The sequence below is a fragment of the Hyla sarda genome, chromosome 8 (genome assembly GCF_029499605.1).
Source record: "Hyla sarda isolate aHylSar1 chromosome 8, aHylSar1.hap1, whole genome shotgun sequence".
NCBI lineage: Eukaryota > Metazoa > Chordata > Amphibia > Anura > Hylidae > Hyla > Hyla sarda.
The window spans coordinates 119,610,969-119,623,370 of NC_079196.1; the positions used below are offsets into that span (position 1 = coordinate 119,610,969).

Genomic DNA, 12,402 nt, shown 5'->3' on the forward strand with positions numbered 1-12,402 from the left:
TGATGTGTATACCATCTATGTCTATGTCTATGAGTCGGGATATTGTCCCTCTGAAAATGTATTGGTACCAACAACTATGCATTGTATCCCCTGCAGATGGGACAAGTATGATGAGAATACCCCCGCCTATGTGTCGTGATGTTATTGTTCTGAGATGTGACCGTAACAACAAGTGCTCCGTGAATTCCCCTGCAGCCAAGTCGCGTATGATCGGTATACAACCGCCTATGTGTGGTGATGTTGTAACTCTGAAAACATGTCAGTAACAACAACTATGCAATGTATCCCCCTGCAGTAGTGGCAGGTATGGTGGGTATACCACCTCCTATGTGTTATGAGGTTATTGTACTGAAAATAACTGACCATAACAACAACTGTTCAGTGAATTTCCCTGCAGACGTGTTGCGTATGATCTGTATACAACTGCCTATGTGTGGTGAGGTTGTCGCTCTGAAAACGTGTCAGTAACAACTATGCAATGGGTCCCCATGCAGACGTGGCAGGTATAATGGGTATACCACCGCCTATGTGTCGTGATGTTGTCACTCTGAAGACGTGTCAGTAACAACAACTGTGCAATGCATCCCCCTGCAGAGGTGTCAGGTACAAAGGATAAATCACCACCTATGTGTCATGATGTTGTTGCCCTGAAGATGCGTCAGTACCAAAGACTATGCAATGTATCCCCCTGCAGATGTGGCTAGGATACACCACTTATGTGTCAAAATTTTGTTGCTCTGAAGATGTGTCAGTAACAACAAAAGCACGGTGCATCCCCCTGCAGACGTGGCAGGTATGAAGGGTATGCAACCGCCTATGTGACGTGATATTGTTGCTCTGAAAAACATGTCAGTAACAAAAACTATGCAATGTATCCCTCTGCAAACGTGACAGGTATACTGGGTATACAACCGCCTATGTGTCGTGATGTTTTCACTCTGAAAACGTGTCAGTAGCAATGACTATGCAATGTGTCCCTCTGCAGTCGTTGCAGGTATGAGGGGTATACACCCCCTATGTGCCGTGATGCTGCTGCTCTGAATATGTGTCAGAAATAAACAATCATGTTGAACGATCCTCTGCAGAAGTCGCAGGTATGATGGGAAACAACCATAATACCATGAGCGTATAAATGGCCTGATCATGTAATGACAAGTACTATGAGCTGGATAACAAAATACTGGGCTAATGAACAGTATAAATGCCATAAATGTGTACATGCCATGAGCGTATGAAAAGTATAAATGCAATGAGCCTAAACGGTATAATTACCACAAGCATATAACCAGTATGCAACCCCGAGCAAATGAATAGTATAACTGCCATGAGCGTATGAAAAGTATACATGCTATAAACGTGTGAACAGTATAAATATTAAGGGGGAGATTTATCATTGCTTTTAGGGCATTTTTTTTTTCATGTTTAGGCGCAGTTCAGGAGCAAGCAGCATATTTTGAGACTTTTATGCACCTTTTGATATAGACAGTTTTACTCTTTTTGCCTACCCGTAGAACTTTTTGTTTTTGACCATGCAGTGGTCACGAATTTACCATTTGCGACTTTTGTCAAAAATCGCTATTTTGTGCGCAAAGGTAGTTTTTTAGGCGCAAAGCTACACCATACCAGTCGGCGTGACAATAATTTCTACCTTCCACAATTCAACCTTTAACCCCTTGTGGACGACAGCGTCCCACTCCCCTTCCATGATAAGTGCTCAGGAGCTGAACACGGGTCATAGCTGGGCCACCAGGACCCATCTCTAATGCCAGACATCACCGATCACGGTGATGCCCAGCTTTAACCTCTTAGACACCACAATCAAATTTGATTGTAGCGTCTAAAATGCAAGTAAAAATGGCAAGGCAGCTCTGTGAAAGTAAGTAAAAACACCTAACTTGCCAAATTCAGAAATCGGGAAAGTGTCTACTTCCCTCCCTCACCAGTGTCTAGAAAAAGTGTATGTGGAAGAGCTTTTCCCACCCACAGCAGAGCTGCACAAAATTCATCATCCTGCTGGACCTTCTTGATAAATAAGATACACACTAGTCAAACCCCCCCACTCAAATAAACGTGGGAAAATAGCTCTACTGTAGACATTCTTTGATAAATCTGAGTATGACCATATACCTGCCCTGAGCGTGTGAACATTATGAACAGGCGTGTGAACAGTACAAACGCCCAGAGAGTATGAACCGTATAACTTTATGAGCATGTGAACAGTATGAATGTCATGAGTGTATGCACAATGAAGCCCCTAGGGTATCAAATATAGATGCCATGAGAGTACCGACCGTATAATATCACAAGCGTCCATGAACAGTATAGTGCCATAGGTGTAGGCACGACATAAATGCCATGGGCGTATCAATCAGCATAGCTGCCACAAATGCCGAGTATAGAATGCCATAAGGCATTAATATAATGGCTGTCTCCAATGCAGAAATGTAGAAGAATGGAGCACTCACTCGGTCTGGACTTAAGAAACGTCTTTATTGTGTCAAAACATTCTAAGCGTTCCATGGAGTGCTGGAGACTGGACAAGAACAGGGAAGTGGGGAAGTGGGATGGGTGACGGTCGTGCAATCAGCACTTTGTCAGGCCCCTAGCTCGATTACACAGGTGGGAGTGCTTTTAAAGACAAGGTGTGCCATCACCATAGTGACAGGTTAAACAAAAAAATACACAGAACAATATGATTTTAAAAACAACAACAACTCCTTAAGTGTGAAACCATGAACAGACTTTAGCAGGCATTAATTATAATTCCTTTTATTTCTATCATTTTGCCCGAGACTTCAGTAGATATCCACCTCGCTTCTTTGGTGAATAATTGCTGATGTATGTTCTTTTTAATTGATGTCTATTCAAGCCTTTCTATAGCAGCAAACTTGAATGGTTGGCAGAACCATCATAAAATTCTGTGAGATAAGTTTTGTTGCCCCCACTCCAGTTTTTAAAGACCTAAAATGCTCTCTTATTCGATGAAAAAGTGGGCGTATTGTTTTTCCAACATAAAAATATCCACAGTCACAGAAGATGGTGTACACCACAAAGTCTGATCTACATGTGATAAATAGTTTTATTTTAATGTGGTAACCTCCTAATTGCAGTTCTTTTGATTTGGAATTGTGGTTAGAGAAGGAGCATGACCCACAGGTATAATTACTGAATCAAAAGAACTGCAATTAGGAGGTTACCACATAAAAAAAAAAATAATAATTATCACATGTAGACCAGACTTTGTGGTGTATACCATCTTCTGTGACTGTGGATATTTTTATGTTGGAAAAACAATACGCCCACTTTTTCATCGAATAAGAGAGCATTTGAGGTCTTTAAAAACTGGAGTGGGAGCAACAAACCTTATCTCACATGTCACAGAATTTCATGATGGTTCTGCCAAAGCACTCAAGTTCGCTGCTATAGAAAGGATTGAACAGACATCAGCAATTACTCACCAAAGAAGCGAGTTGGATATCTAGATTGAATGCCACTGAAGGTCTTGGGCTAAATGATAGAAATTAAAGGAATTATAATTAATGCCCGCTAAAATCTGTTCCTGGTTGACTAGTAATGAAGATACATAGTTGTTTGGTACAAAGAGCATTTCTTTGCAGAAGCCAACACACAGCTCAGTGATCCTAGGGTATATGAAAAACTGTCTTGCAACCCCTCATTGAGAATAATAAATAAATTATGTTTTTTTCTTAGGATGCACACAGAGAAGGGTGTCACATCTACACAGACAGCTGAAAAAATCCTCCCCCTATCCCCTAAAAAAGCTTACTGGTACATTTTACCCAAAACACAAAAAACATATCTCCCCCCCCCCCCCCGGGTTGCCCTATCATAGCAGGCATAGGTAGCCCCACTGAGTTCTTATGCAGTTATGTAGACTGGCTTGTCTCCCAATATCCTGCAGCAAATACCCACTTATTTGCTCGACACCGGAGACCTCATTGTGGCCCTGGAGGGGTTGGAGTGGCAGCCTGATTTTTGGTTGGCATCTATTGACATAGAGAGCCTGTATACCCGCATCCCCTGGGATGCGGGTATACAGGTTTTAAGGGAGTTCCCGATCTGCACAGACAAGTCCCCTGAGGTTGTCGATTTAATTGCCAAAGCAGTGCAATGTATTTTATAATAACAAAGAATACCTTTCAATATAACATCATCTGGTACAAGCAAATGAATGGTACGGCGATAGGGACCCCCATCTCCTGCGCATTCGCAAATATTTTTCTAGCCATTTTTGAGGGAGATTATATTTTCGCCAACATCAATCCATACGTTAAGTATATTAAAGCAATATGGCGTTACGTGGACAACATATTTGGAATGGCAGTGAGATGCAATTCAATAAATTTGTTGAATATTTAAATATGACCAACAAAGTGAATATGTCCTTCACATAAAATTTGGTGTTACAGAATTTGAATTCCTTGATGTTCTGGTCAAAATTGAAAATGATAGAGTAATTACAACAGTATAGGAAAAGCACTGCAAAAAATGTTTTGTTACATTACAGCTCATCCCAAACAAGTCATATTAGAAATGGCATTCCCTTCAGTCAGATGATACGTCTGAAGAGAATAAACAACGATGAACGCAATTATCAGAAACAAGTGACAGAATTAGAGAGCAGACTCCGTAATCGAGGATACCCGGAAAAAAAAATTTAAAAGATGCAAGGAAAAGAGCAGATAAAGTTGATCAGAAAGAATTACTAAAAACTAAACCAAAGAAAATTACTAATGGATTCACTTTTGTTTTCCCTAATACTCCCATGAACGAGATGATTAGAAAAGCTATTGCAAACAATTAGTACATCTTACAGCAAGATAAGTATCTTACAGAATTCACTGTTAATAACCCCATTGTTAACTACAGAAGGAGCACGACCCTCGGGGATTATATAAAAAAACAGATGCAAAAAATTGAAAAAAAGAAAAACCCACAATGGTTGTCTGAACATGAACCTATCAGTAATTATACCTACGGGTCCTGCTCCTTCTGTAATCACAATTCCAAATCAAAAGAACTGCAATTAGGAGGTTACCACATTAAAATAAAACTATTTATCACATGTAGATCAGACTTTGTGGTGTATACCATTTTCTGTGACTGTGGATATTTTTACGTTGGAAAAACAGTACGCCCACTTTTTCATCGAATAAGAGAGCATTTTAGGTCTTCAAAAACTGGAGTGGGAGCAACGAAGCTTATGTCACATGTCACATCATTTCATGATGGTTCTGCCAAAGCACTCACGTTCGCTGCTATAAAAAGGATTGAACAGACATCAGTTAAAAAGAACAGACATCAGCAATTATTCAACAAAGAAGCGAGGTGGATATCTAGATTGAATGCCACTGAAGGTCTCGGGCTAAATGATAGAAATTATAATCAATGCCTGCTAAAGTATGTTCATGGTTTCACACTTAAGGAGTTGTATTTTTTGTTTACCCTGTCACTATGGTGTTGGCACACCTTGTCTTTAAAAGCACTCCCACCTGTGTAATCGAGTTAGGGGCCTGACGAACTGCTGATTGCGCGATACGGACCGTCGCCCATCCCACTTCCCCACTTCCCTGTTCCTATCCACTTTCCTGCACTCCATGGAACACTAAGAATGTTTTGACACAAGAAAGAAGTTTCTTACGTCAAGACCGAGTGAGTGCTCCATTCTTCTACATTTCTGCATTGGATGCATCTCTCATCTTATAAGTGAGCACCTGAATGGCCGTGCAGCCAGAGGAGTTCAGTTAACATTCCCATATGTGAAGTAGCAGTGGCGGGTAACTTCTTTTATGGACTGACCAATATAACTGCTATGACATAACACTGTAAAGCTGATAAACAAAAACGTCATCACCAATACATTTAAAAACTCTATTGAAGACTCAATACGTATACCCACAGAAAACGCTGACAAGATTACACGGTACCAAAGCTATGCAAACGCATATGCAGCGTCCGTAACAGACGTGTATCACTAATGTAAAGAAAGTGTGTGCACTGCAATACTATAATGCATCTACAAATGTAAAAACACTATAACGTGTGAAACTGCATGAATGAAATGTACGCACCGTAAATGCTACCATGAAAAAACACATCTTATGACTGCTATAATAGTTATGCCTCATATAGATAAACACCTATAAACAACCAAATGTACTGCTATTAACAATATATAAAGCTATAACCATAAGGACCGGGTGTGTTGATATGAAACGTGTATACCACACTGCCACTGTACCTGCTGTACAAACCATTATGAGTATATGTACGATACACAAGCCATGACTTTATGTACTGCACATAACACGGAAAAGGATGTACTGTAAAAACACCACAACTTTATGCACTGTATATGATATTACTAGTGAATGAACCATGTAAGACATACTTTTTTTTATATGTATACACATATCTCCCTATGATCTCTCGTCCCTTAAACAAATTTTTATTTAATATACTATACATTTTTATATCCCCTTTAACAATTGCTAAACATAACCACAAACACAATTTTTTTTTTTTTTTTTTTTATATAACTCCTATCTCTATGTGAACCGGGTTGATGTGTTTATTTATGCACCCATATGCCTAAGCATTCCCCTACCAACATAACATTACTACGTGTATCCACCACCACCTCTTTTTTTATTATTTTCTTTTCATAAACAAACTTTATGTAACAAACCAAGTGACCAGCATTACACATGTGCACACATCGCCACCTAGCGACGGCGTCCGTGCACTGCAGTCGGTTGTGCAGCAGCAAGGGAAACTTAACTGAGACCCACAGCCCCCGACCTTCAGGACCCCAAAGAAGCTGCTGCCCCCGGTAAGCTTTGGCAATCGTCTAACATATCCACATGTGTGAGACATGACCCCAACGACACCCCGCTACCAGCGCTGTACTCATCGTATGCAAATGAAAGATTGCATCGCCAGATACCGGCACTTACTGACCATAGACCAGATTATGACCCAAAAAACCTCTGCCACCAAACTCCACACACTCTTAAGGGGGAACGTATGATCTGACAGCGGTGCCCAGTAAACTGAGAACACCGCAAAAGCAATGCACGCACCTGTGTGGCGGGGGGCGTGCGTTGAATGTAAAACACCCCTCCAACAAATACAGCCTGAGAGGCTTATCACATGTGCAAGTCCCTGAAAGTGGTGGACTATAGGAAACATGGTTTTGAGGGTAACTATCCACTTACACTCAATTTGCTCCAATTTCCTCTTAGCAACTCCTCCTCTTTTTCCCAGGTATATACGATTAATTACTCTAAATTATAGTGACTTGGCCAGACCATTATTGTATACTACAGTTTCTTGGAATTGTCTTCAATTTACGAATCCCCTCAACATTTCCTGCACTCTTATTCACAGTTCTCTTGTGATCATACCGATGTATATCATCCCACATGGCAATATTGCATGATAAATGACTGAAGTTGACTTACAATTAATATGATGGACTATGTTGTATTCCTTGGAGTTGTTAGAATTGGCAAAGGAATTTGTTCTGACCATTTGTGGGCAGATTGAAAACTCTCCACACGGTACCGATCCCTGAAAAAAGTGCAGGTATTTGCACTACAGCAATGATTTCTGGAAGTTGTACTCATAAAGAGGCAGTGTTCCTTACAAAGATTTGGATCTAAATAATGATGGCTACTTAGAGGTCAGGGACCTCACTTTAGCTGAAAGTGCAAGCTTTAATGATGTGCAAACTTTGAATTCCAGCATATTAAATATGAATTCCCTCATTGTTAGTTTTTAGGAAAGGTTTGCAAAGGAAACTGTTTTTTTGCAATAAAGGAAAATAATATTTTCCAACTATTGCAGACCTAACATGGGAGGGGGGCATTTCTGGACCTTATACTAACCATTAGGCGAGACAAAGTATCCGAAGTAGAGGTAAGGGGTCATCTGTGTAATAGTGATGACAACATAATAAGTTTTCATATATCCTTTAAGATGTCTTCCATTGGGCTACAAAAACATTAAACTTCAGGAAGGCAAATTTGCACCAATTAAGAGAGGACCTTAGATATGACCAGCTTAAAGGGATACTTTTCTTTTCTTTTCTTTTTGGAACACAGAGCTCTTTTCTGACATCATGAGCACAGTGCTCTCTGCTGACATCTCTGGCCATTTTAAGAACTGTCCATAGGAGGAGAAAATCCCCATAGCAAACAAATGCTGCTCTGGTCAGTTCCTAAAATGGACAGACATGTCAGCAGAGAGCACTGGGCTCGTGATTCAGCAGAGAGAACTGTGTTCCAAAAAGAAAATAATTTCCTCTGTAGTATTCAGCAGTACTGAATAAGTACTGGAAGGATTAAGATTTTTTTAAAAGTAATTTACAAATCTGTTTAACTTTATGACACCAGTTGATTTAAAAAAAAAAGGTTTTCACCGGAGTACCCCTTTAAGTGTGCAGTGTCAGTGATCACACCAATTCTGTACTATTCATGACTTTGGATTAGATGGTGGAGTGTGTGCTATAGGGAATTGTAGGGGTCACATGAAAAGGAATTATGGGGTACAGAGTAATGTATGTTGCACAGTAGTGATGCATACTGCACATCAAATTGTTATCAGGAGTTATTGAACCTGTCAACCCCAAACCCTGTGTGTCTGCTCAAGCAGGACAGACAGGGAGCCTGATGAGCAGGGTTTGCAAGCATGAGACCCTGACATCACATACAGCCCCCAACTCATTGACGTGTAGACTGCTCTGCTTCTTCCATGCTGACTGCTGCTACTAGATACATTGATGAGGTGAGTTTTACTTTTGACATATACCCAACCCCCCAACCCCCCTCACGTGCTTCAGGTTCAAATTTTTTAGGCAGCCTGAAGGGGGAGGCAGATCATTTGATCTCCTTCAATGAGAAGGCAGCGCAGCATGAATGCAGCCTCTGAGCATCAATGTACAGGAGGCAACTATCCTGGCCTGGCTCTGAGCACAAACGGTGAGACATACTGTGCAGCACCAGGTCGAGGTGTGTTGTGGGGGCTGCCGGATCTGAGATGGTTGGAAGGATGGCTGACATGATGCAGTTACAAACCAGTATACAACTGCAATGCAACCTGCTTGAGAGTTTTCACCCTTAAATGGGCACTGTAACTAAAACTAATTTTTACTATTGCACTCCTTATGGTAAAATATATATATATATATATATATATATATATATATATATATATATATTTCTAATGTACTTTGTGCTTAAAAAAATAAAATTAAGTTTTCTATATTTTATTTGTGTTTTTGTGTTTAAAAAGTTGCCACTAGGTGTCTCCCTACTTGTCCAGAGCACATTTCCCCCTATATCTTGCACAGACTTTGGACTCCCGCTTGCCTGGCAGAAGTCCAAAATCAGGAAATGTAATCTGGACTGCTAAGGGGAGGGGGGTGGTGCAGCCTTAGCCAATCATAGCTCATCTTACACACTGAACTGGTCTGCGCTGTGTGTAGCATAATGAGGGAGGAAGTTCACCCCCATATGGCTTCAGATGATGTCACAGCCTGCTGGGGAACACCCCTTCCCAGTCTGTTAATTTGACGAAGACTGAGCAGAAAATACAGAGCAATATCAAGGTAGAAAACAAAAAAAAAAAACTATAAAATATAAAGGCAGGCATGGTTTTTCTGGATGGGGGTATCAGTGTACTTGGAGGATTATAAAATGTAACAAGATCAAGACAGGTACTCTTTAATGTTTTCATAATCTTTTGTTCCTTTTTTTTGTCTTAGAGATCAAGTTTGGAGCATTATTCCAGAGACACTAAGCCATGCTGTGTACATCAAAGAAATCTGCAATGATGTACAGGTAGGTTACAAACACACTTGATAGGTTTATACATAAGGAGATTCCTGAAAACCTGTGCTGAGGAAAAGTTGACCAGTTGCCCATAGCAACCAATCAGATTGCTTCTTTTATTTTTCAGACATTTTCAAAAAATGAAAGAAGCTATGGGCAACTGGTCAACTTTACCTCTGCACAAGTTTTCATGAATCTCCACGTTTTTGTCTGTTTAAAAAAAATAAGTCCTATCATTTTGATTAAAGAAATAGACAGTTAGGCTGGGTTCAGACTACGGAATCTCCGGGCAGAAAATTTCTGCACGGAGATTCCTAGTGCGGCCAGCGCTGACTGAATCAGTCGCCGCTAGGACAGCGTGGACACTACAGTCTCCAATAGACTGCAATGTGTTCCGCGCGGATTTCCGCCTAAAGAATGAGCAATGCCTTTCTTCAGGCGGAAATTTCCAAGCAGATTTATCGTTCACAAATTCCCCTTCACAAATTCCGAAGTGTGAATTTGTGAACGGAAAACCATTCACTACACTATACATTTTAGCAAGTGGAATTTCAGCCTGCAATTTCAAAGCGGAATTGCGTAGTCTGAACCTAGCCTTAGTGGATGAATGTGGAAGACAATATCTATGTTGAGCCCATTCATATCAAGTCTTCACTTAGCTTGTTGAGGAAAAAATGCACATACACATGAGCATTCCTCTAAAAAGATTCACTTCTATGTGGAGAAAGTGTTGGGGGGGAGTGAAAGCATTCACCCTGCAGCTCAGCAAAGCCATTTTTTTTACACACCCTAAAATGGGCAATGGTCTTTTTACTGGATAAGTGCAGGGTGTAGCCTCTTTCACAAGTGAAGCTTAAACAATTGAATGGGCGATAAACAGCACAAACAGGAAAGTGTGGACAGTGAAGCAGAATACTATTGGATCTATGTCCACACTTCGTGTTACGCCAGGGCTTCATCACAGCAACAAGTGAGGCAACAACTGAAAAAGAACGGAGTTGGAGTTACTCCTAGAAACAGAGACAGACACACTCGTTACATCCTCATTTACACTTCAAAGCATTCCCCTTAAAGGGGTATGCTGGATGGCAAACATGATTTATATTTTGTCCCCTCACGGCCAGACCAGCTGTATTGTATTGCTTCCAGTACTTATCAGCTGCTGTATGCTCCACCTTAAGGACCCAGCCAATTTTCACTGTAGAACCCAGACATTTTTTGAACATCTGACCACTTTCACTTTAATCATTAAAGGGGTACTCCGGTGAAAAACATTTTTTTTTAAAATCAGCTGGTGACAGAAAGTTAAACAGATTTGTAAATTTCTTCTATTAAACAATCTTAATCCTCCCTGTACTTATTAGCTGCTGAATACTACAGTGGAAATTCTTTTCAGTTTGAAGCACAGAGCTGTCTGCTGACATCATGAGCACAGTGCTCTCTGCTGACATCTCTGTCCATTTTATGAACTGTCCCGGGTAAAAGGAAATCCCCATAGCAAACATATGCTGTTCTGTACCCCTTTAATAACTCTGGGATGCTTTAACCTTTCATTCTTATTCAGAGATTGTTTTTTTGTGACATATTCTACTTTATGTTAGTGGTAAAATGTTGTCGATACTTGCATCGTTTCTTGGTGAAAAATTCCAAAATTTGATGAAAAAAATGAAAATGTAGAATTTTTTTTACTTTGAAGCTCTCTGCTTATAAGGAAAATGAATATTCCAAATACATTATATATTGATTCACATAAACAACATGTCTACTTTATGATTGCATCATAATGTTGACATGTTTTTACTTTTGGAAGAGATGAGAGGGCTTGAAAGTTCAGCAGCAATTTTCAAATTTTTCACAACATTTTCAAAATCAAAATTTTTCAGGAACCAGTTCTGTTTTGAAGTGGATTTGAAGGGCCTTCATATTAGAAATGCCCCACAAATGACCCCATTCTAAAAACTAAACCCCTCAAAGTATTCAAAATGAAATTCAAAAGGTTTGTTAACCCTTTAGGTGTTTCGTAGGAATAGCAGCAAATTGAAGGAGAAAATTCAAAATCTTCATTTTTTACACTGGCATGTTCTTGTAGACCCAGTTTTTTTTTATTTTTACAAGGGGTAAAAGGAGAGAAATCTTCCTAAAATGCGTAACCCAATTTCTCTCGAGTAAGGAAATACCTCATATGTGTATGTCAAGTGTTTGGCGGGCGCAGTAGAGGGCTCAGAAGGGAAGGAGCGACAGTGGGATTTTGGAGAGTGAGTTTTTCTGAAATGGTTTTTGTGGGGCACGACGCATTTAGGAAGCCCCTATGGTGCTAGAACAGCAAAAAAAAAAAAAAAAAACACATTGCATACTATTTTGGAAACTACACCCCTAAAGGCACGTAACAAGGGGTCCAGTGAGCCTTAACACCCCACAGGTGTTTCACGACTTTTTGTTAAAGTTGGATGTGTAAATGATTTATTTATTTTTTAGACTAAAATGCTAGTTTTCCCCCAAATTTTACATTTTTACAAGGGATAATAGGACAAAATGCCCCCCAAAATTT

The 12,402-nt window shown here is 40.0% G+C and overlaps 1 protein-coding gene across 1 annotated transcript in view; it reads left to right on the plus strand.

The window, feature by feature from the left end:
* Positions 1 to 1,064: 1,064 nt before the first annotated feature.
* The window catches only part of LOC130285299 (carboxypeptidase O-like), a 188,439-nt gene continuing 177,101 nt past the window's right edge, over positions 1,065 to 12,402 (plus strand). Inside the window, exons 1-3 of the mRNA XM_056536655.1 lie at positions 1,065 to 1,094; positions 2,441 to 2,568; positions 9,788 to 9,863. Of these exons, the coding sequence (XP_056392630.1) occupies positions 1,065 to 1,094; positions 2,441 to 2,568; positions 9,788 to 9,863 (234 nt within the window). The remainder of the gene's footprint in view (positions 1,095 to 2,440; positions 2,569 to 9,787; positions 9,864 to 12,402) is intronic.